Source organism: Schistocerca cancellata, chromosome 4 (genome assembly GCF_023864275.1).
Source record: "Schistocerca cancellata isolate TAMUIC-IGC-003103 chromosome 4, iqSchCanc2.1, whole genome shotgun sequence".
Classification (NCBI taxonomy): Eukaryota; Metazoa; Arthropoda; class Insecta; order Orthoptera; family Acrididae; genus Schistocerca; species Schistocerca cancellata.
This window is the reverse complement of record NC_064629.1, coordinates 671,152,237-671,177,750: the sequence shown is the minus strand read 5'-3', so window position 1 is coordinate 671,177,750 and position 25,514 is coordinate 671,152,237. Positions and strand designations below refer to the sequence as shown.

General features: G+C 39.1%; 1 protein-coding gene across 1 annotated transcript in view; it reads right to left on the bottom strand.

Annotated features, from left to right (window-relative positions):
• Positions 1-8,909: 8,909 nt before the first annotated feature.
• The window catches only part of LOC126183630 (thioredoxin reductase 1, cytoplasmic-like), a 99,427-nt gene continuing 82,822 nt past the window's right edge, over positions 8,910-25,514 (bottom strand). Inside the window, exons 10-12 of the mRNA XM_049925753.1 lie at positions 20,971-21,201; positions 16,380-16,514; positions 8,910-9,511 (exon numbers count right to left, since the gene is read on the bottom strand). Coding sequence (XP_049781710.1) covers positions 9,449-9,511; positions 16,380-16,514; positions 20,971-21,201 — 429 coding nt within the window. The 3' untranslated portion in view covers positions 8,910-9,448. The remainder of the gene's footprint in view (positions 9,512-16,379; positions 16,515-20,970; positions 21,202-25,514) is intronic.

Below are 25,514 nucleotides of genomic sequence, written 5' to 3'. Positions count from 1 at the left end.
CTAAGTCAAAATGGCTAATGCATCAACACACAGGTTACTGGTTCTCATGTGAATACATCACCTAATATTATGGAGTTCCCATTCAGTAAACCATAAGCCTGTGTACTCATATTTCCAACATAACCTATATTGATTACCTGGAGCAACATGATGTGGTAAGTGTATGAACACTTCTGAGGTCTTGGCTACTTCAGAGATCTGATAGCAGGGATAATACTAATTATTTTATTACTAGATCTGTGTCATTTACCAGTTGTGACTAGACAGACCATGTGAGAATTTCATTCTTTATCATATCACATATAAAGAAGTCATTTATAACAATTTTTATCACATAACATAAAAGAAATTATTTATACCAAGAATATACAAAACACAAAAAACAATATTACTTTGTCCAGTCACTTCAGTCACTACTGCAGAATTCCCCAACAGAGTATAATGGGTGCTGTTTCAAATCCTGTGAAACTTTCCTTCTGAATATTCCTGGTGGCAGACATTGCACTCAAAAGGCAATTTGTTGAAAATTTTTGGGCAGCTTTGGAAACTTTCTTGTGTTCCAGACAGTTGACAGCTTGATATTTCTGCATGTGTTCTGTTGTGGGTGTCATGTATTTATTGTCTCATGCTGAAAGACCCTTGACTTTCTTTCGCCCAGATGATGCATAAAAACACATACTGACTAAAAATGGCCATCATTCCTAAACCCCCATAACTGATGTGACTAAAATAGCACACAATACATTGTTATAAGGAACTGGCCAGTTACTTTACACTTTAGTATCTTCAGAACAGAGGAGAGCTCTGAGTGTACATACATAGTGTGCTCATTCATTGACAGTCAGCTGCCAATCACGAAGCACAGCTCCGCGGTTTGACAGCCTCTATATTATCCTGGCACTCACTGTTGCTGAGGCCTCTTATCAGACGATGTGTTTTTCTTCATTCACTGTTTTCCTCACATAGACTGTGGGTCTGCACAGATTTATTTATTTTTTCTTTACTCAAATTCTTATGTCATTTACAAATTGCAACATCTTCTAAACATTTCACAATAATTAAGCCCATAGAAGCATGGTCTTTTCTGAATGTACTACTGACTAAAAAACAATGCTGGTAACTGGAGCCAGAGGTTTTCATTAACCATGCTTTTTGCGTTCTTGCGAAGATGTTTCCACTGCAACTTTCATCCCTGAACACATACTTCTTTACATATAACCAAGAACTGAAATACCAGTTTCCATAGAATTAGTTTTAAAATTTTTTTAATATAATTAAATATTTCCTTAAAAATTTTCGTCCTATAGTTCATCTCCTTAGGGGTTGAATTTCTAAAAAACTATTTCTAACTGAGAAGTCAAATACCAATTTTCATAGATGTAGCTTTAACAATACTTTAGTAATTCTTCAATAATGATTTATTTTTAAAAAATTTCCAAAAAAGATGAGACATGTTTTTCTTTACTTCTGCCCAAGAAACCAAATGACAATTTTCGTAGGTCTAGCTTCAAAATTATGTTAATGGTAACATATTTGCAAAAAAAACCTTTCATCCCCTATTTCACTGCCTTAGGGGCAGAATTTCGAAAAATCCCCTTTTAAATGACACCTACAGTATACAATCTCCAAATATCCAATTTCCATTATTAAAGGTTTGGGCTGGGCAACGATGAGTCAGTCAGGACATTGCCTTATACATATAGACACACACACCACTGTTCCAAAAAATTTCGGGAGAACTGTCAGATGTTTGTAACTTCCCGCCACAATATTTTGGTGCAGAGTCTTCTGGCCAACTTCAGGTGATTCTGGCGAAAACACACTGAGCTCTGGTATTTAAGGTCCCGCCACCACATGCGTGGTGGATTCTCTTGGTATTGTGCGTCTGCTACTTGAGTGCGTTCGATTCTGCTGCGTCGCACACTCACCGTGGTCAAAACGCGCCACATCGATATCAATTCGATTGTCTTCCCGCGGTTCCATCACAGAACTACGCCTGCTATAGAGGACACCAAGTTTTTCAGTGACTGGATTCCATACTGAATTCAACTGGAAACCGCCATCTCGATTCATAAGAGACTGACTGTCAGACAGTTGTACTTCCACGGATTCATAATATAACTACAAAAGTTAGACGTATGGGCCGTAATTCACTGTAATTCATTACATGATCAGTGGAAATACAGTTTTCGGCAATGGCAGAATTAAAAGGCTGAAGGAGGCAAGTATGCTGCTGATGTTCTACAATGAGATCCTGCACAGTACGCGTCGTTTGCCCTAAATAAGACCTGGTGCATTCGCACTGAATCCTGTAAACACTAAAGAACTACAGAGGACACAAAGTTTTTCAGTGACTGGATTCCATGCTGAAATCAATTGAAAACCACCGTCTCGATTAATAAGAGACTCACGGTCAGACAGTCATGTTTCCATGGATTCATAATATAACTACAAAAGTTAAACGTATGGGCCACAATTTTTGTGTCACTGCAATTCATTACATGGCCAGTGGAAATACAGTGTTCGTTAATGGCAGACTTACGAGGCTGAAGGAGGCAAATATGCTGCTGATGTTCTATAATGTGATCCTGCACAATATGCATCATTTCCCCTAAATAAGATTTGCCGCATTCCCATGGAATCCTGTAAACACCTGCCTTGCATGGTTCTAGTCATCTTTGACAGATCCCAACAATGACGAAATTTTTGCAGGAGGGTGTAAGATTGCTTTCAGTTTACATTTTCTTAGTATTTTGACTATTTGCGCTGAAATATTGCCAATATATGGTAAATAGGCATTCGTTATAAGGCCTCCTCTTCTTCTTTGCTTTGTCGTTTACAAGTCTGAAGAGCTCTCTCCGCTTGCTGGTACAAATACCCATTCTACAGAAATACAGTCTGCAGGTGATCCAGTTCCGTTTGCAAACTATCGGTGTCAGAGATGAAGTATGCTCGGTGAATCAAAGTCTTCGAAACACTGATTTTTTTGTGCCTGATGGTGGCAACTAGCGGTTTGCAAATGGTTCAAATGGCTCTGAGCACTATGCGACTTAACTTCTGAGGTCATCAGTCGCCTAGAACTTAGAACTAATTAAACCTAACTAACTTAAGGACATCACACACATCCATGCCCGAGGCAGGATTCGAACCTGCGACCGTAGCGGTCGCCCGGTTCCAGACTGTAGCACCTAGAACGGCATGGCCACTCCAGCCGGCAGTGGTTTGCAGGTAAAGGTCTGAGTGAGTGGGATTTCTATATACTGAATGACCAAGTGTGTCATCACTCTTGTGTCGCACTAAAGCATCTAAAAATGGCAGGCAACCCTCCTTCTCCGACTCCATAGTAAATGTTTTTATGTGTGGGGTTCAGATGTAGGAAATCTCGCAGGTGATCCAAACCATGAGGTCAAACTACGAAAGTATCGTCAACATATCACCAAAATACTGTTGGTTTAAAAGTGGCTGAGGTGAGTGCTCATTCCTCAAAAGATTGTCCACCAGGTGAGACAAAGGACTCCCCATGGTGACACTGTCTGATTGCTCATAAAACTCATTGTTAAATAAAAAAATATGTAGAGGAGAGGGTGTGCTCAAACAGCACTGTAATGTCACCTCTAAACCTATTGCCAATGAGATTCAGTGAGTTCAAAAGAGGTGCATATGTAAAAAGTGAAACTACATCAAAAATGACCAAGTCATTTCTTTGCAGCTGCAATAACTTAAGTCTGCTGATAAAATCATTAGAATTCTTTATGTAATGTGGACTTTTCCTACCATTGGTTTGAGCAAAAACACCAAGTACTTTGCTAAGTCATAGATGGCTGCTCCAATACTACCCACAATTGGACATAATGGCATGTTATCCTTGTGGATCTTAGGCAATTCATACAGCCTATGTGGAACTGAACTATTTGGTGTCAGTTTCTTATTTACCTCCATTGGTAAGGAACTGTTAGTCAGAAGTTCTGCTGTTTTTTGCGCCACTCGGGCAGTAGGATCCTAATCAATTTTGTGACATGTTAGGTTGCTTAATAAGACATTGATCTTTTTAATATAGTCCTCCCATAGCATTAAAGCAACAGCATTACCTTTGCCCGATTAAAGTACCACTGTATCTGGGTCTGCTCGCAAGTTCCAGAGGGCTGCTCTCTCCGTGGGTGAGATGTTGCTCTTCAGCAGTGTAGCTCTCGTCAACACACGAGACTCCCGACAAACTTCCTCAGCTTCATGCATAGCAAGATGGTGCACAGCTTCTTTGATGGAACTGGCAAAGCCCACTACTGGTGGTGAAACGGCGTAGGAGCAAAATTGAGACCTCTTGTTAATGCAGACATGGTCGCATCATCTATAGGTTTCCCTGTCAAGTCAATAACGGATCGTTGAGTAGGAACTTCGTTCAGCATCTGAGGCGAAAGTCGGTTGAACTTGGGCATTTGCCTCATTGTAGCCTTGACATGGCTCCAGTTTGCTTTGGCCAACATCACACCATCCACCCAGTCCCAAGACAACATAGACAGTCTTGCTGCCAATTCTAAATGAAGATAATACATGTCCTTCGACACACCCACTGAAACAAATCCTTTCTCTCACATTTCAGATGTCTTGGTGTGACCTAAGTGTGATGACACACTTGGTCATTCAGTATACAGAAAGTCCATGCTCACAGACCTTTACTTGCAAGCCGCTAGTTGCCACCATCCAGCACAAACGATGGGTGTCCTTAAGACATTGAATCACTGAGCCCGCTTCACCTTTGACACCGATACTTTGCAAACAGAACTGGAGCACCTGCAGACTGTATTTCTGAATAGGTATTTGTCCCAGAAAGTGGAGAGAGCACTGCAGACCTGTAAACTACAGGGCAAAGAAGAGGTAGAGGCCTTATAATGACTGCCTATTTACCATATATTGGTAACATTTCAGCAAAAACATGCAGAATACTAGGAAAATATAAAGTGAAAGCAATCTTTCGCCCTCCTGCAAAAATTTCGTCGCTGTTGGGATCTGTCAAAGATGACCTAGAGCTGTGCAAGGCAGGTATTTACAGGATTCCATACGAATGCAGCAAATCTTATATAGGGCAAACGAAGCGTACTGTGCAGGATCGCATTGTAGAAGATCAGCAAAATACTCACCTCCTTCAGTCTGCCCTCACCAAACACTGTATTTCTACTGGTCATAATGAATTTTACAGTGAGACAAAAATTGTGGCCCACACATCAAACTTTTGGAGTTCTTTTATTATTAATGAATCCTTGGAAATACGACTGTCTGACAGTGAATCTCTTATTAATCAAGACGGCAGTTTTCTACTGAGTTCAGCATGGAATCCAGTCATTGAAAAACTTCATGTCCTCCGTAGCCAGCATAGTTCTGTGATGGAATGGCGGGAAGACAATCGAATTGATATTGATGCGGTGAATTTTCACTACAGAGGGCATGCGGTGCAGCAGAATCGAATGCGTTCAAGCAGCGCACGCACAATGCCAAGTGAATCCACCATGTATGTACCGGTGGGACCCTAAATACCATAGCTCAATGTGTTTTCGCCAGTATCACCTGAAGATGGCCAGTAGACTCTGTGCCAAAGTATTGTGGGAGGAAGTTACAAATGTTCTTCAGTTCTCCCTAAATTTTGTAGAACAGTATGTATGCTGGGAAAGTTTCAAATATCTCTCTCTCTCTCTCTCTCTCTCTCTCTCTCTCTCTCTCTCTCTCTCACACACACACACACACACACACACACACACACAAACACACACACACACACACACACACACACACACACACAAACCCCTCTATTGCTAGTAGAGCTTGTGGAGCAGTTTTTCCTTTGGCAAAAAGGTTTGCAGACTGCAAGCTGTGATTATTACAACTTCTATCATTGACATACTGCAAGCTGTGATTATTACAATTTCTATCATTGACATATACCTATCAGGAACAGGAGAGGTTCTATGACAGATTCTTGGGGTAAACCATGCTCTAATTTTCGTTCCTGGGAGAGTGATCCATTAACTGACACTACCTGCATGTGGTTTTCAAGATAAGATTGAAAAGTTGCCAGAAACCACCTTCAATACCATGACATTTTAGTATACTAGACACTATTTTGTACACGATGCAGTCAAATGCTTTGCTGATGTCACAGAATGTCTTTGCCACACTTTCTTTTTCTTCAAACCACTGCCTTATCTTTGCAATTAATTCCAGTCCTGCTGTAACTGTTGCCTTTCCTTTGCGAAACAAATGCTGTGTATCCTGGATAAGATTATTGTCTTCAATATCTACTTAATATCTACTGTTCCATTACAGACTCCATAACTTAAGCTTAAGCTAAAATGGTGTTTACTGAAATTTGTCTAAAACTGGATACTTCACATGGGTCACCTTTTTTATAGACCAATACTGTCCATGGCAGTTTCAGGGATTCTGGGAAGACACTGAAGGATAAACATTTGTTGATTACTGTGGCAGAATAATTTTCTTTAGGATTGTGGAGGACATGCCATAGACGTGTATTCCGATCACTTATATGAATTCACTATTTTCACAGTGTCCTTAGTGTGTACTTCCCATTTTTAATGGTGCAACAGCTTACATTTTTTATATGAGCAGTAAGATCTAAGCCTGAGTCTGGAATTTCACTTACAGTATTTTTCACTATCCTAACAAAGTACTGATTGACGACATCAAGATACACCCAGAATTTGATAGTAGGTTCAAGTCTGCAATTTCTTCCTGTTTGTATGTTTAGTGTCTACAGTGCTACGGTGCCCAGGGGCACCAGCTGCAACACACGGACAGCTATAATAGCGAGTCGCATTGGAACTGCAGAAGCAAGAGTTAATTTGTAATTATAAACTGTGATGAACAGTTTTTCTTTTTTTTTTTCCGGAAGGACAATTAAGAAGCTATTGTACTACTACTGGGAATCACTCAGTTAGGAAAAATAGATAGATTTTGCCCGCAGAAGGGGCAGTAATCAATCTCTGCTCGGTCTTAGTTTCTTTCTTGCTGCGATTTGTGCATTTCTATGTTCTAATGCATCTTGTTAGGTTTTGTTCTCTTCAATCTGCTTTGCATGCTGCAAGACGAACAATTAAGAGATGAATAAAAGGTAGCACTACCTGCATTGGTAATTGTCAAAGTGCAAATATTGTGTGCAGTTTTGGGAATGGAAACCTCTTTACACTTAGCATTCTTTCTTAGGTTTCTAAGAGAGGATCCCAATCCTCAAAACTACTTAATCAGATACTTCAAAAAAGTGGCTAATGTTTTCATTTATCTTTATATTGACTGTCTTCTTTTACTAATTGTTGAATAAAATTTCACAAAAATATAGGAGCCTCACCCTGATATTAACACAAGTTAATGAAGTCTACATAGGAATTATTTTTGTGCCTTTTATTAGGAGTGTGAAAATTGCAGTTCACATTAAGTTAATAATTAAAGGGAAAATGCACTGCAAATCCAATCTAAGAATTTTAAGCCCTCCAAAAAGCTTCTCGAGTATATGTGGTGTCCATATCAGAGTTTACTGGTTGCAGCTACATTTGCCTAGATCATTATTCTGTTGTGCAGTGGTGAATGAAATTATCCAAAATAAACAGTTATTGTGCTATTTTTAATACCTGTATGTCATTAACAACTGGAACTGTGTAATTTAACTTTTTAATCTCTAACATAAAGCTGTGAATTTTTGAGTTCTCACAGGAAATTTTTTTGGTGTGTAATTGTTGTTTCTGTAATAAGACTCCAACAGATTACCATCTTTGTCTCTCACTGATGAACTGCTCCTGACAACTAGCTTTGAAATTTCTTTTTTTAGGGTTGGGGAGGGGGAAGGGGGGGGGGGGGGGGCAACACTCCACCACCAACAAGCTGTCACTGATAGTGCAGAACACTTGCTGAATGTTTACCCTTGCAGGTTCAGTCCAAACATAGAGAAGAGATATCAAATATCATACAGAGTGTTTATGAGACAAAGTCAAAGAATCTATGCATACTATAAAAAAGTCACACACACACACACACACACACACACACACACACACACACACACACCATTGTTAGTTTGAGATTTTGCTTTACTGGTAGAAATAAGGCAATGTACATGCTTGCTTTTCATGGGCATTTTACACAACAGTAATTTTACTTCTGATGTTTTTGGTCACCTGTTCTGACAAGAAGTAACTAAACATATAATTCTATCAGTCAGTGAGGGAACAGGGTTTAACCAACTGCGGACTGTGGTGCATGTTGGGACACACCATGGCTGTCATCTGGGCTCCAAAGTTATACTTGGTTCTGTCTAGTGACTAGCAGAGAAGGTTGAGAACACCAGCCTTGCTCACAAAGTTTCAACGAAGCTCACAATGTGCACCGTTGTCCCCAGAACAGGTTGTGGCCCCTTGGCTCTGAATCAAGGGGAAGGCTTGAACCAGAGACTTCTGAGATTCAGTGACAAACTAGGCTGCGAGTTTCTGGACTTGTCCCATAGTGTTGAGATGTGTAAGGCCCTTCAAATGGGTAAGGTGTGCACTACACATCAGAGGCTGCTATCCCGGTTGCAGACTGTGTGGTGTGTATACAAGGGTATTATAGATAATGCGACTCTCCATCCAGCCCAGATAAAGATTTATTCTAGAAACTAGGTGTCTTTCTTTCGTTTTTGTGTGTGCCTGTTGACGACTCAACACTTCTTTTTGTTGAGTGGTCCCCTTTACTGCTGAAGTATGTACAATCACAAGTATTGTTTGATACTCCATACAACTGTACTTTTGTGACTAAGCACAGTTGTGGTACTGACTCAAAGAAGAATTTTGTCTGTAGTTTATCTTTCTGCATGTAACATTTCCATACCCATTGGAAAGTTACCATATATATAAAAATGATGGTGTCATCAATTATAGTCTCAGAACTTTTTATTTCATCTGAACATATGAAATTGTAACAATGTTAAAGTAAAGTATTCAATCTAAGACATCAAAATTAAAGTAGTCACAGCAAAATGAAAAATTACATTAGGTAACAATCTTTAAAGTGCCAATTCTAATCTATACCTATGATTTAAATGGAAGTTCCACAAATTTTTGCATCAGTTTGTGTTAATCCTATTATTTTCACAGCCATGAGGTCTCTCCATGTCATATTTCCCACATTCACGGTCTTTTTACAGAAAGTGCAAAAAATGTCAAGGCACAATTTAATAAACTTTTTTAACAAGTAATTTCAAGAAATTATGCAAGGTTTCATTATGATCACTGAACCATATTTAATACTTTATTGTCTTCTAGAAGAACATCCTGTGGGTTCCCTTAATGATATTCATCAAGCAATGTCCACCAGTGAGGTTTATGACAATGCCATCATTCTCATCATTTAGCCCATGGGAAATTCTTCAGAGAAAATGCTGCCACATTACTATGTGGCAGCATCTTTAACTTCAGCATGATGTCTTGTCGACACTCTTCCCAGATGATTTGGTGATTGACAGCGTTGTAGCAACCTGGGAGATAGAAAGTAAAAGAAAAATTAAAAAAGTGACAATAATGCACAAATTATTAAAAAGAGTAACACATAATAATTTAGTGGTAAAGGTTTCACAATCATAACAATTCAAAAATTCTGCCAATATTGTCATATTTCAGCCACAAACCTATTTTATTAGTTATACCTGAACATATCATTTCAATTTTTTTAAGGAAACTACTGGAGAGGAAAAATGATAGTCAACTTATGTTTTTATCAGGCTTTAAAAATGAAAACTAAGTAAATTTACAATAACATTCAACTAATTATTAAAAATCCAACAATTATTTCTTTTTCATTCTTCTAGTAATAAGAACGCACAAATGCACTTTTCAATTGCGTAATGCAGTAAACACCACCTCCAGATGGTCTTGCAACAAACTATTAAAAAAACTGTCACAACTATCCCCTAAATTTAATTGAAAAACAACAATTTTATCAAAATCGTCTTGTCAATCCATCCTCTCCTCCCAACTGATTTTACAGGCTCAGTATAAACCAATTTTTTGCTTTATAAATATCATCCTGCTACTGCATTTGCTCATTTTCTTATGCAAATTTTAATACTGTCTTAAAGAACCACTTAGATTTAGAACCATTTTAAATAATTCTTTATCAATATATTTCATGCATTGAGACTGTCATTGATTTAGGTTCCATACCAAGGTTTTATGAAAACACATTTTATTGTATTTCTGGGTAATGAAATGGACAGTCCATGTACCTGAAAGCTAGAAATTCATTTTCGAAACTACAATAAAAAAAGCTTCAGCTCTCTAGTGTATGCAGGTCACTATAAAGTCAGAAATATTTTCTGGTAATCCACTATTTCTTGGCCCAGAAAACATAGTCAATGTATGCCTACTGCTAACTGTACACATATCATCATTTGTTTTATACTCTGTGGATGGTTTCCAAGAGTTCTTCACACAATTGTCCTTTCACATTTACCTATCACTGGCTTAGGTAATGTTGGCTCACAGTTGGCATCGAATGACTGGTAAACAATTGGACTCTGCACTGTCTCTCATGTCATGGCATTTATCTCCACTTGATTTCATCAGCATCACACATTTTTAATATTATTTTTCCACCTCATGTTTCAATTTTGGGGGGGGGGGGGGGGGTCCATTTTTCATATTTATGCTTACACTACTGCCATCATACTGAGCAGGAACTAGAGATTGTAGAGACTAACTTTGGTTTTTAATTAAACAAGGTAGACATAATAAAATAAAAGATTATGCAAGATAGTTTAGTTTTCAATCAGTTCAAAATATTTACTAAAAACAGGACAGCAAGGCATAAAAATAAGAACTACACACATTGTTGAAAAAAGTAGTCTGTAATACAAATTCAAATTAAATGACCCGTAGAAGTGAAACAGAATCAAATAGAACAAAAAAGTATCTTAAGTGTTGGAGGATGAAGAAACTTAAGATTTTAATACGAGAAATGTTATATTTACTCTTTTAGTGGAAATCACTGAAGGGACTGCAGGAATCAAGAGGATGAAATACAGTAAATTTTCACACAAAACAGAATAAAGAAGATAACGATGCTGATTGAATTTGCTGAACAATCAAAACCATGTAAACACTCGAAGTATGAAAAGGGAATAGGTGGATAGGGGGTGTATTTATTGGTTGCAGCTACCAAGTGGTTCCATCTCCAATCTATCTGCAGTATTATGAAATGTATAAAATCATAAAATACCGCCTACAGGAAAACTAAAGAGACTTTTGGAGATAAGAGAACCACTTGTATGAACATCAAGAGCTCAGATGGAAACCCAGTTCTAAGCAAAGAAGGGAAAGCAGAAAGGTGGAAGGAGTATATAGAGGGTCTATACAAGGGTGATGTACTTGAGGACAATATTATAGAAATGGAAGAGGATGTAGATGAAGATGAAATGGGAGATACAATACTGCGTGAAGAGTTTGACAGAGCACTGCAAGACCTGAGTCGAAACAAGGCCCCCGGAGTAGACAACATTCCATTAGAACTACTGACGGCCGTGGGAGAGCCAGTCCTGACAAAACTCTACCATCTGGTGAGCAAGATGTATGAGACAGGCGAAATACCCTCTGACTTCAAGAAGAATATAATAATTCCAATCCCAAAGAAGGCAGGTGTCGACAGATGTGAAAATTATCGAACTATCAGTTTAATAAGTCACTGCTGCAAAATACTAACACGAATTCTTTACAGACGAATGGAAAAGCTAGTAGAAGCCGACCTCGGGGAAGATCAGTTTGGATTCCGTAGAAATACTGGAACATGTGAGGCAATACTGACCTTACGACTTATCTTAGAAGAAAGATTAAGGAAAGGCAAACCTACGTTTCTAGCATTTGTAGACTTAGAGAAAGCTTTTGACAATGTTGACTGGAATACTCTCTTTCAAATTCTGAAGGTGGCAGGGGTAAAATACAGGGAGCGAAAGGCTATTTACAATTTGTACAGAAACCAGATGGCAGTTATAAGAGTCGAGGGACATGAAAGGGAAGCAGTGGTTGGGAAGGGAGTGAGACAGGGTTGTAGCCTCTCCCCGATGTTATTCAATCTGTATATTGAGCAAGCAGTAAAGGAAACAAAAGAAAAATTCGGAGTAGGTATTAAAATCCATGGAAAAGAAATAAAAACTTTGAGGTTCGCCGATGACATTGTAATTCTGTCAGAGACAGCAAAGGACTTGGAAGAGCAGTTGAACGGAATGGATATCGTCTTGAAAGGAGGATATAAGATGAACATCAAGAAAAGCAAAACAAGGATAATGGAATGTAGTCGAATTAAGTCGAGTGATGTTGAGGGTATTAGATTAGGAAATGAGACACTTAAAGTAGTAAAGGAGTTTTGCTATTTGGGGAGCAACATAACTGATGATGGTCGAAGTAGAGAGGATATAAAGTGTAAACTGGCAATGGCAAGGAAAGCGTTTCTGAAGAAGAGAAATTTGTTAACATCGAGTATAGATTTAAGTGTCAAGAAGTCATTTCTGAAAGTATTTGTATGGAGTGTAGCCATGTATGGAAGTGAAACATGGACGATAAATAGCTTGGACAAGAATAGAATAGAAGCTTTCGAAATGTGGTGCTACAGAAGAATGCTGAAGATTAGATGGGTAGATCACATAATTAATGAGGAAGTATTGAATAGGATTGGGGAGAAGAGAAGTTTGTGGCACAACTTGACCAAAAGAAGGGATCGGTTGGTAGGACATGTTATGAGGCATCAAGGGATCACCAATTTAGTATTGGAGGGCAGCGTGGAGGGTAAAAATCGTAGAGGGAGACCAAGGGATGAATACACTAAGCAGATTCAGAAGGATGTAGGTTGCAGTAGGTACTGGGAGATGAAGAAGCTTGCACAGGATAAAGTAGCATGGAGAGCTGCATCAAACCAGTCTCAGGACTGAAGACCACAACAACAACATAAAATCATGAAAGAATCACTCACCAGGACTGACTTTCATGAGACGTAGTATCAGCACTGCTGACAGGCACATACAAAAATAAGAGACACTATCCTAGCTTTCAGAACTAATAGTTTGTTCTTCAGAGAGGAGAATGGGGAAAGTTAAAAAGGAAGGGCAGATCACTCAATGTGACCTGCGTAGACAACCTTTTCATATAATGAGATTTTCACTCTGCAGCGGAGTGTGTGCTTATCTGAAACTTCCTGGCAGATTAAAACTGTGTGCCGGACCAGGACTCGAACTCTGGACCTTTGACTTTCGCGGGCAAGTACTCTCATGCCCAGTCCTCACAGCTCCATTTCTGCCAGTACCTCGTCTCCTCCCTTCCAAACTTTACAGAAGCTCTCCTGCGAACCTGCAGAACTTTTCATATCTCAGTAATTTTAACAATTTTTCAGTCAAATTTTCCATTTTATATGCAAAAGAATTTGTACTACATAGGAGTTGCATCTTGTCAATCAGAACACCATTATGAGCAACAGGAAGATCACATTCATGGCCTTCAAATCCTTCTTAGCACAGTTTGTATAACAAAATATAAAGGACCGTACTATACTGCAAGAATAAATACATTCATCAAATATTGCCAAAAGTAGTAGGTAAAGCATCCAACACTTGCATAAGCACCATCTGAAAATGACAGAAAACATTTCTTTTGAATAGGGAGAGATGTGCTCGTTGCGTAGCTTCCGCAATTATCTACAAAATGACCTCATTAGGGAACCAGCTGGATTTAAAATTGGGTACTGCAACAAGAACCACATGTAAGCTTCAGAATAAGCTACAAAATGATGAAATCAGTTCAAAGTTACTAGCTAGATTTACGTACATTGTGACAGTTACTCACTCCTTTTCATGAATTTGTCATGAAGTACACTGTAGAAACAAAAAATTATAACTACATTTATGCATTCTTGAGGAATATCTAAGGCTACAGCTTGAATTACAGCTGTGTCCAAAAGTTAAGCATGATTAGGAATGAGGATTTAGTTCCTGACCAAGATGGTGTAAAAGTTACAGAACAAAGTAAAGCTTAATCGAAAGACTAGAGGTTGAAAATACTACTTCAGTTGTAAACTTGTTTTATTATCACGACTGGTTTCGGGCTCTCATAAGCCCATCCTCAGGTGTTGCAACTGTGCTGTGGACCCGAGCGCCGCAGTGGATGTGTACTAGGCGCGGTTTGATACCTATGAGCGCATACACTAGTGTCCAAAACATATACTCAGGGAAGTTTTGTGAACAAAGTCACAAATTTTAAACAATTAACAAAACTGGATAATTCTTCTGAAAAAATGGGGTATATGGTTACTGTTAGTATGTGCAACATCATTGCCAAGCATGTGTGGCAGCTATTTTATATTGTTGTTGAACTGATGACAATCAACTACACTCATATGAAAGAATTATGTGAAGGCCAGAAAGATTTTGTGCTGGCACTTGACTTACTGCAATTTGTTTCTTCCTCAGTGGACAGGAATTATTGGTCACAAAATGTTAAATATGGACTACTAGCACTTCTAGAAAGTCACATGCAAGTTGTAGAACCTCATCCATATAGCTGTGGCTGTTACAGAATGCTTGCAACCAAGAATGAAGATGTGATGCTCCATACACCTACAAAACTTAATGCTGCCCCATTTCAGGACCACTCTGTTACAAGACTGGTCTCTTTGCATAAATTTCTTAAAACTGTATTGAATACCACCTTCTCTTCCAGATGAATGTTTGAAGAAAATTATTGTGCAGACTGAAGCAACATTATCCAGTTAAGAGCACAGCACTCAATTTATTCAAGGCCAAATTTCTAAGCTGCTTATCCCATAAAAATAGACCCGCCATCTCTGAACTTCTGTGAACAGGGACACATTGTTGACTGTCTTGCATACACATAAATAGCACTGGACTTTTGATACACAGTTTATGAGGAAACTATAAGAACTAATGCAGTTGTAAGCTCTGCAGACAAATATCTTGCAGACACCACTGAACATCATGCAGATAAGGCATGATGTTAGTTCTGCTGTGAAGTGGTTATTTTTTAATGAACTTTTTAGTGGCTGATGATAGTAGGATTAAGTTGCTTGATAATATGTTCTTGGCAAGAAATGGTATTTTAACCCCCATTTGTACCTGCCTGCATCTATTGACAGTTCACAAAGTTATGAAATTCCGCACTGTGAAACGTGCCACACTGCTGAGAATGTGCTTCAAGGTATTTGAGGATTCTACAATGTGATACAGGATAAAAATGCTATTGGTGGCATTATATTTCAAGGAAATAAAAGTGCAAACATGACAAGCAGAACACTTCTAATCCACTGATTTATCATCATTTTTAAATAATGTGCCCAACTGAAGAAGAAATATTTCTTTCTTATAAATAAAACATAATTTCTATTTGCAAGCAAACTGTTGGTGTCACAGTATTTTTCGATCCTTTCTTCTTTCGCCACTAATCTAACTTTTGTATAGAAGTTTAGCTTATGCCAAGGGCATAGATATTTTAGTATTGGGGTGGGGGTGGGGGGATGAGGAGGAGTGCAACTAGTTGACTCCATCACACTGAGGCAATTTCCTGCAGCCTTAGAAGCAGTTCTTAAATCACTTAACTGAAACATATAAAGACATGTACAGATCTTATATGAACAATCTTCAGTTTGTGGGTGGTAATGATTTGTCTGTTTAAGAGCAGAAAAAATTCATGAAAAAATCCAAGCAATAGAGCAAATGTGTTAGTAGCGCAGAAAATTACAGAAGTTTGGTACTGCTGAAATCAAACAGTTTACTGAAAGGACAGCAAAAGCCTGGAAAAAATGGTTTTTAGTCTGTTGCTGAATTTGTGAACTTTGAGCAATTGACAACTATGAGTAGAACAGGAGGTCGAAGGCACTGACAGCAGTACGATTTCTTTACATTTTCATTCAATTGGGTATTTAATTTCAGATGTTGCTTTACTAGTATTCCCTCTCACACTTTGCACTGTGTAGTACATTAGTCACCCCTCTACTATAGCTTTCACTTATTTTGTCTCTTCATACATCTCCCACAATTTAACAGATCATAGTCATTGCTTACTTTGTAGAACCTCAGTCATGTGATGCACCTTTATTAGTGGAAGTCTACAGGTAAACGTTTGTCAGCTTTTATTCATTCTACTATTTCATTTTAACATTCATTATTTACATTTGGCTTTCTTTTTGTGTACCATCAAGCAATCACAATATCGAGCAATGCTGTCTTAGTACACATCTGTGTGAACTACTGCATACCATTTAAGAGCCATGAAACTCTTTCAGCTGCTATCCAACACTACACAACTATATCTGAATTGCAAAGTTAATGTAAAGTAAAAATAAAAATTTACTTCAGCGCATGTTGGATGAATTCCCACAAGATTATGTAAATCTTTCAGCTTTGCACCAAGTTTTAAACCAAGTCCGAAGCCCTGAGTAATTTCACCAGCATTTGGTCCCAATATGTGGAAGCCAATAATTCGATTCTGCAAATACAAACAAAATTACATTAAAAAAATATTCCATTACAAGCAGGTATAACCAAGAATAATCATTTTGAAATACATCGGTCATTCAATATAAACATTTTCTCTGGTGTATTGTTGGCTGGTAATATCAAGAGAGTAATATGTTATTTTCCTAATTAGTTATCTCAAAATAAAAAGTAAACACAGATATGCACAATTGTTTATTGATGTGGCCTACTATTCTTTAGTTGTTTCCCATCCAGAACACCCTTTAGTGTGCCGATCACATTAAGGTCATTGATGGATAAGTAAGAACAGTGAGAAGGTGTTAGAAAAGGTCATCAAGTTTGCTACATGTTAAGGGTACTGTAAATGACTAGGGCGCTGATACAGTGAAGCACACTGTCAAAAGAAGGTTGCCGGAATCATTTGCCACAATAAATTTTCAAGTTTGTCAACAGTCTGCAGTAATGTTTCAGTCATTTTCATACTGTCATAAACAAAGAAATATATTACGTTCCACACACATTATCTTTTTTCAGCTACTCCTTTTGTCTTCTGACCATCCAACTATGAACCCCTGGCTCATCCTACCTCTGCCAATTCCCAAAAAATCTCCTTTGCCTTAACAACTCCACGCACACACCCTCTTTCTGAAAGCTTGTATGGCAAACAGTATTTTGTCTAATGGGCTTACAATTAAAACTGGCATCTCAAAGCTGTCACCAGTCCTACTGCAAGAACCTTCACGTTTCCCAATTCCATCAGTCCCCCATCCTCACCAATCTGGTCCTTCATAATCACACATGCCAATCTCAAACCATTCTTGGCAGCATCTATTCCTTTCACAAAATCCTTTTACTCTATGACCACAATTCCCTTAATTCTTTTACAGCAAGAGACTTGTGCCATTTAACAGTTGGAACAGCGTTCCCAGCACCATCTGATAAGGCTGCCCCAGCTACGCCTGTCCTATGGCCAAACAGAATTGCCTGTAACCAAGAAAGGGCCTACCACTCTGATCCAATCCTCCCCCCCCCCCCCCCCCCCCAACACCTAAAAGCTCCCCAACCATTCCTTGCTGACTTACTTCATCTTTCATATCACAAAAAATTTCCTCCATCCAACAGACAACTCCTTAACACACATCCTGTAACACTGTTGTCAATCTTTCTGCCAAAACTCTGACCCTACAGAAGTCTCAGTACTTTCTAAAGGACTCATCTTTAGCCAAAAACTTGAATTTACCCATGCTGGACTTGTAAAAGAACTTCTTTCCTTTATCCCTTCTCTGCAGTGGAAACATTTCTTCGTCACACATCCCACTGACAACAGCCAATCAAAACTGTTTAAAAAAAGTTTCAACCTCCCTGCAACCATGATCCTCCTCCTTTTCACCCAGTCATTCCCTCATCTTTCAAGATTTCCTCACTTCTAACCTTGTCTCACCTTTCTTTTCTACATCCCTTCTCAGTGAATTCAACATCACTCATGAGGAAGAAACAGCTATCCATAAGCTGAAAACCAACCCAGACCTTATTATACTTCCTACAGAGAAAGTCACTACAATTAGTGACCACAGTGCTGGAGCCTATGTGGCGGAGGGTCTCCGTCAGCTTTCTGAAACCTTTGCATACACACCTTACAACCATGATCCCATCCCAGAAGTCCAAAAAGATCTACAGTAGCTCTTCAAAGCTGTAAGTCCATCCCAAAACCTGGCACCTGAATCCATCTCCCTCCTCACACCAACAACCCCCCCCCCCCCCCCCAACACTCGTACCTTTTACCTACTCCCCAAACTCCTCAAATCCAACAACACAGGTCTTCCCACTGGTTGTCCCATTGCAGCTGGGTGCAATGCTCCCACTGAATGAACCTCTGCCTTTGTTGACCAACACCTACAAGCCACTTGCTTTAACTTCCCATTCAACATTCAAGATACTCTTCACTTCTTTCACCACATTTCCGTAGTTTCTGCCCCATTATCATCATTGTTGTTACTTTGGATGCGATGTCCTTATACACCAACATTCCTGAATGCCCACTGTCTTGCTGCCCTGGAACACTATCTTTCCCCAAGTCCTCCTGTTGCCAAACCCACAACATCTTTCCTAATACTCCTAGCCAACTACATCCTGGCCCACAATTATTTCACTTTCAAAGTCAAATCTGTAAACAAATCTGTGGTGCTGTCATGGGCACTCAGATGACTCCATCCTACGCCAACTTATTTATGGGCCATCTGGAGGAAACCTTCCTTTCCAGTCAACACCTAAAACCTATTGTCTGGTTCACATTCAATGATTAAATTTTTGTGATATGGACTTGTGGCAGGGACAACCTTTGCTCCTTCTTCCATAACCTTAACACTGACTTCCAAATCCGCTTCACCTCATCCTTCTCACAACGAGCCACCTTCCTATATGTTTATCTCCACCTCTCTGATGGTTCTATAAATACGTCTATTCATATCAAGTGCACAAACCATCAACAGTAACCTGATAGCTGTCACCTGTTCCCAGCAGAAAGTCTCTTCCAAACAGCCTAACCACAGATGGACGCTGCATCTGCAGTGGAAAGCAGAAGTTGTCAAAATATCCTGATAACGTTACCAGAGACTGTATTGGCAGACAATATCCTATCCTGCTCATCCATAAACAGATCTCCTATGCCATCTTCTCATATGGCACCAGTAATCCTGTTAACCAGCCACCAACTCGCACCCCTCTAATCACCCATTATCACCCTGGCCTTGGAAAGCTCAACCACATCCTTCATCAGGGCTTTGATGACTCAGCGTGACCCGAGATGAGGGGTATCTTACCCACAGAACCCAAAGTGCTGTTCTGTCACCCACCCAACCTACAGAGTGTCTTTGTTCTTCCCTACTAAAATCCTGCTCCTAATTCTGCACCCCCAAGAGTCACTTCCTCATGATCATACCTGTCCCACACATCCATCCACCACCTCCTACCACAGTCCAGTCACAGACATCTCCTACTCAATAAAAGGCAAGGCCATGCGTGAAAGCAGCCATGTTATATACCAGTTATGCTGCAATTACTGTACAGCATTCTAAGTGGGCACAACAACTTTTCACTCCTATGAAATGAATGGGCACCATCAAACTGTGTCAAACTGCAAACTTTACCATCCAGTTGTCAAACATGCTGCACAGCACAAAACCAAGGTATAACTACAACAGCAACTTCACTAGACAGGCCATTTGGGTACTCCCATCCACCAAAAGTTTCTCTGAACTATGCAGGTGGGACTTGTCTCTCCAGCATTTCCTGCACTATCTCAGTTCCCTTGGCCTAAATCTCCACAACTTTTTCCCCATTGCCTCAACTTATCTTATCCTTCTCTCTTTTGTCCACATCACTCCTTCCCCATCCAGATCACGTATTGCCTCTGTCTTCCCCCCTCCCCAACACACCCAACCCTCCCTGACTCTCATCACCATCACCATTCCCCTCCTTTCCTACATCCCCCCTCCCCCTTTCCCTTTCACTTATTTGCTCTACCCTCTGAACTCCTTTTGTCTTGTTGTGCAGCCACTGAGTCATCTGGCTATAAACCTGCCTCATGCTACCCTGCTAATCCCTACTTGCCTCGTGCATCCTTCCCTACTCCCTCCCCACACCATCAACCGAGGCACCTGCTTTTGATAAGCGACAGTAATAATCAGTCTTGCTGCTACTGCAAGCATGTAAGTGTTTGGGGCTGTATATGTGTGTACTCTTACAAGAAAAAGAGCAAAAGCTAGATAGCTAGTGTTAACTGTTTCCTATTACATGTTTCTGTGCACTATGCACCAGGTAAGTGGTTGCCTTTCCATTATTTTATGTAAATCTTAGTAGAAGTATTAAATATATTAGATATAGATTGTAAACAATGAACGCATCTGCTTAGGTACTTTGTACTATGGAAAACTGTCCAGTATGTATTTGAGTGACTCCTTCAACTTTTAAAGGATTTTTTTTATCGTTTTATTCTAGATAGGTATCCTTGCATCAAATCACAGGCTATTGTGACTAAATAAACATGGTGAGATATTCACATTAATTACTATGAATGTACTAGTAACTTTAAAATTTACAAAGAGAGAAAATGGTTGACCATTACTTTGTTCCAGTAGGCATAAATTCAGTTCAATACTTTTGATAGACATATTTAACAAAGAAAAAAATATTCCTTTCTTCCAGAAGTATCAAATCTTTCCTTGAGAAGGAATGATAAGGAAGTAGGAACAGGTCACTACGGTTCCTTTTATCCTGAGGTGAAAGTAACCTGGCTATTCTTTCTAACCCAATACAATCTATCCTCCTTTTCTCCATGAGGACGAAGTTAATAGTGTCAAAGGCTAGGAACAGTTTTTCACTTTTAAATGTGTGTGTCTGTTTCTCAAATGAATTTCCTTGCAGTGGAACTAAAAACTTTAAATACAGAAACTAAACTGTAAAATTACCTCATCACTCTTCAAGCATATTATTTTAATGTATGGTTTGCCTTCATCCCTATTTGATAGGGCATTTTCTACTGCATTGAAGTGAGTGTGATACACTTCAATATTTTCTTTGTCATATTCATCAATAGCATGTTCTTCTGAGAAACCCACACAACCATATTCCAGTGGAGTAAACACTGTTGTTGGGACAAATGTGTAGTCCATCTTTGTCATTTCTCCACTGAACAATCTCTGAAAAAGACAAAACAATGTTTGTTTATTAGATTCTCAGTTTTCTCTGAAGAAATGATAAATAACAAGGCAGTATGGTGCTCAAGAAGGACCTGCCTTTTTTTTTTTTTGGCACAATTACCACTAGTACAGTATGTCAAGAAACTCACCAGTGATAAGAAAAAAAGGTAGTGATGATACTGGTTCTTATTACTATATTCATACCAGCTTTTCTGGTTACCTGTCTCATGGCAGGCCCTTCCACAAACCCAACCATGCATAAAAATAGAAATATATGTGTGTGTGTGTGTGTGTGTGTGTGTGTGTGTGTGTGTGTGATCTTAGTTGGGATGCTGAAATTAACCTCAATATTGTCAATATCTGGAAGAAACAGGCCATTTATGTGCAAGATTTATTCATGTGTTTGAGTGAAGAGATTTCTGGGAATAGAGAGAAACCTGATTCAGAGCTCTGAGGGATATTTTTTAACCTCACTGACAGTGATCTCCTCAAAAAACCTAGACACTGTCACAATACGGCAGCTTGCATGCCTCCTAGATATAAATAGCTGTAGAGGAGCTGCAAAATCCATTGCACGAATATCTACAAGTGGCAGACTAACATCGTTTCTAAATACAGCAGCAGCCTTCTTAGTAGCTGCAGTGGCTATAGCCTCATTGATTGAATAATCTGGCCTTTTCACACAAGCTGATGTGGACTTGCTATGTTCGTACTGTGAACACCTGAGCAAGGGAAAACTAGAGCAATTATATATCCTGAAGGCATGCAGAGCTCTACTGTACGGCTTAATGGTGATGGCATTTCCATGGGTAAAACATTCCATATTTAGAACAGTCCTGGCATGAACTACTCGAAGTTGTTGTCATCAGGAAAAACAAATTTGGTGTTCTACATTAATAAAATACAAAAGTTACAGAATTAAAAAAGAGAAAAGTATATTAACGTGGGAATTAGTGAAGTAAGGTGGCATGAAGAAACGGGTTTCTGGACAGGTTAATACTGGGTTACTGAAACAAAATCAGAGGGGGGTAGTGCAGGAGTATGTCTTATAATAAATAAGAAAGTAATAAGTAAGCTCTTATGAACACTATAATGAACACATTATTATAGCCCATATAGAAATGAATCAATCATCACAGCAGAGCAGGTTTATATGCCTGCTATGATGAAATTGAAATAATGTACTACGAGATAAAAGAAATTATTCAGATAGTTAAGGGAAGTGAAAATTTAGCTTTATGTAATTAATAACTGAAATGGGGGGATAGGAGTACAACAGAAGACAAATGGATGGCCCTGAGAGATGAAATTGTGGAGGCAACAGATGATCAAACAGACAAAAAGGAAATGCGTATTAGAAATCACTGGATAACAAAAGGAGAAAATATATTAAAAGAACAAAGTGAGTAAAGCAGGTAAAAGGGAACACAGATGTGTAAATAATTAGATTGACAGAAACTGTAAAATGACAAAGCAGGAATGGTTGGAGGAGAAATGCAAATAATGTACAAACATGGATGACTATGGGAAGGTGCCAAACAAATACTAAGCAAAGAAAGGAAGCCTGATTGATAGAAGGAATAGATAGAAGGGTTACACAAATGAAATGAACTTTAAGCCAATATTATGGAAAGGGAAGAGGGCAGAGATGGGAGATATAATACTGCAAGAAGAATTTGACAGACCACTGGAAGACTGAAGTTGAAACAAGGCACCTGGAGTAGACTACATTCCCTCAAATTTATTTAGATCCTTGAGGGAACATACTGCGACAAAACTTTTTTTTAATGATTTCATATACACCACTGTTTATTACATTACCCAGTATTGCAATTTCAACCTTAGATTATTTTCAAGCAATTACAGATGCCAAAAAAGCAGCAATAGTCAGCATAACAAGTGTGTGTTCAAGGCTGATACGAGCCATGTTCTCACACTTTTATTAATAATAATTACAGCTGTGTTTTCAGCACCTGTAACCACTTTAAAATGGCCTAAGGTCAAAATGGCAATTATGGATATTGTAATAAACCATACAGTCAATGGCAAATATAATAATTCAACTAATAAAGTTGTATGACAAAACTGTTCCACCTGGTATGGTGGAATATGAGACAGGAAAAATACTATCGTGAGTTCAACAAGAATATTGTACTGATGAAAATCTCTCTGGTTTAAAGCCGGTTGTCATTGTTGAAGTACTCATCTTCTTGCGAAGTGTCGTGATAGTGCAGATGCCGCCCCCCCCCCCCCCCAACCTCTTTCCACCTGGCTATGGGCTGCTGGGTACAGTCAGGCTGAGGCTGCTGGGGTGGGCGAGTGTTTGCATCTCTGTCTGGGCATTGAAGCTGTGTCTTGTGAGGTGGACAGAGATCAAAGAGAAACCTGTCTACATCCTTTGTTGCAACAGGAACAAAAAATGTGTGACACCTGGGAAAGACTGTGCAACTTACCCAATGCTGCTAGAAGATGAAACAGCTATAACAGACTATGGATCCATCTAAAATACAAGCAATCATAGAGTGGTCAACTTCATATCAAATCTATGATAACATAAGATACGTTGCACAGCAAATGGATTGACAGCAGCCAGGAATTGGCACCATCCACAGCTTTGTGTCAGCAACTTGGGATTATACTGCCAGGGAGAGGAGTTTCACATTTTGACAACATTCCAGCAGCAATCACTACAGAATTTATTGAAAAGCAGCATCTTGGCTTCACGAGTTTCATAGATGATGTTATACCACAGAAGAGACAGTACTTGCAAAGAAACATAGAAGACAGTCTCTTAAGTGGGTAATAATGCAGACAAAGATGAGTTACATGATAAACGAAGTTTTTTACAAGTGAAGCAGCTGAACATTCAGGAAGTTTAAACACAGACAGTATAACTCATAGTGACCTGTTCATAAGACTAGAATACACTTTGTCATCACATGCAAAATCACACCAGATTAAATTCATGAACATTGTTTGAGGAGAGACTATCGGAAACATCTGCATCAATCCAAGCTGTAGGGCCTGCTGACAGAAAAGATGTTCCTCATGCAGCAACGGCTGCAACGGAAAGCTTCCCGACTTGTCAGCTGTCCAACTTGATACTGCATCTACATGGAGCTCCTGCCAAAGGGTACAATAAAAAATGGTGATGATCACAATGACATCAACACCACATCTGCAGTAGCAGCAAAAACCTATGCAGCTTCCTCCACTATTTCCATATGAAGTGGAGTGTGGTGCCTGTGGTAATACTGATGAGTATAAGAATTGCTAAACAGTGAAGTGCAGTGAAAAATCAGGTCTTTCTATCAAATATAAAACATGTTTCTAACATTAAAAGCCCCACTGAAAATGATATACAATAACACACAGACAAAATTTACAACAATTTACAAGCTACTGTCAAGTTAAGTCATTTGGCAGATCCCAGAGTACTGCAGGTTGCTCTCAGACGTATTATTAGAGTTCGGCATCTCAAAGATAAATCTAGTACATTTCCTATAACTGGGGGATTACATACGATTCTTTTGAGAGTATATAATTTGTCAACAGAGTTTAAACCATTATTTGACCTCCTTCGGAGGCGTTCACAAGAAGAAATGAACTATTTGACATTGAGCATTTATATGTGGATTTTGTAAAAGCATATGGATGTGTTTTCTTTGACACTCTAAACACATAAAAGGATGAAGATACTACAGATAAATGGCGCGTGAAGTAAACTGGCTACAACTGAAATACAAAAGCTAACTGACGAGCTGAGTGTTGATATAATCTGTCTGCAAGAACCATACTGCAGAAACAATACACTCCATATCTGTGGATATGTTAAGAGTTACTGACTATGATGAGGCAACGTCTGCCATTATGATTACCAGTAGGAAATGTCTGCCATTGTGATTACAAGTAGGAAATTAACTGTGACTAAGGGGGGACAAATGTGTGACAAGCACATGGTCACAGCAGAAGTGAAGGACACGCAGACGAAGTGGATTGCAGTAAGTCTATACATGCAGTATTCTCATCCCATTGTACCTTGTGTAGATAAACACGAGGTGCTAGCTCTATATGGACAAGGTGCTTCTCTCCTTGTGAAAATAGATGCGAATGCAAAATACTTTCAGTGGCACGTAGGCAACAGACAAACAAGGTAAGATAGCACAGGACGCAGTACAGGAACTGGACCTCACCGTTTTAAATTCAGAAAACCAGCTGAGCACATTCGAGTGACGAGCAGGTATAATGCAATTGTCATCTAATGGGAAACTGTCAATAATAGAGGGACCCAAGCAGTGGAAAGCACGACTGGG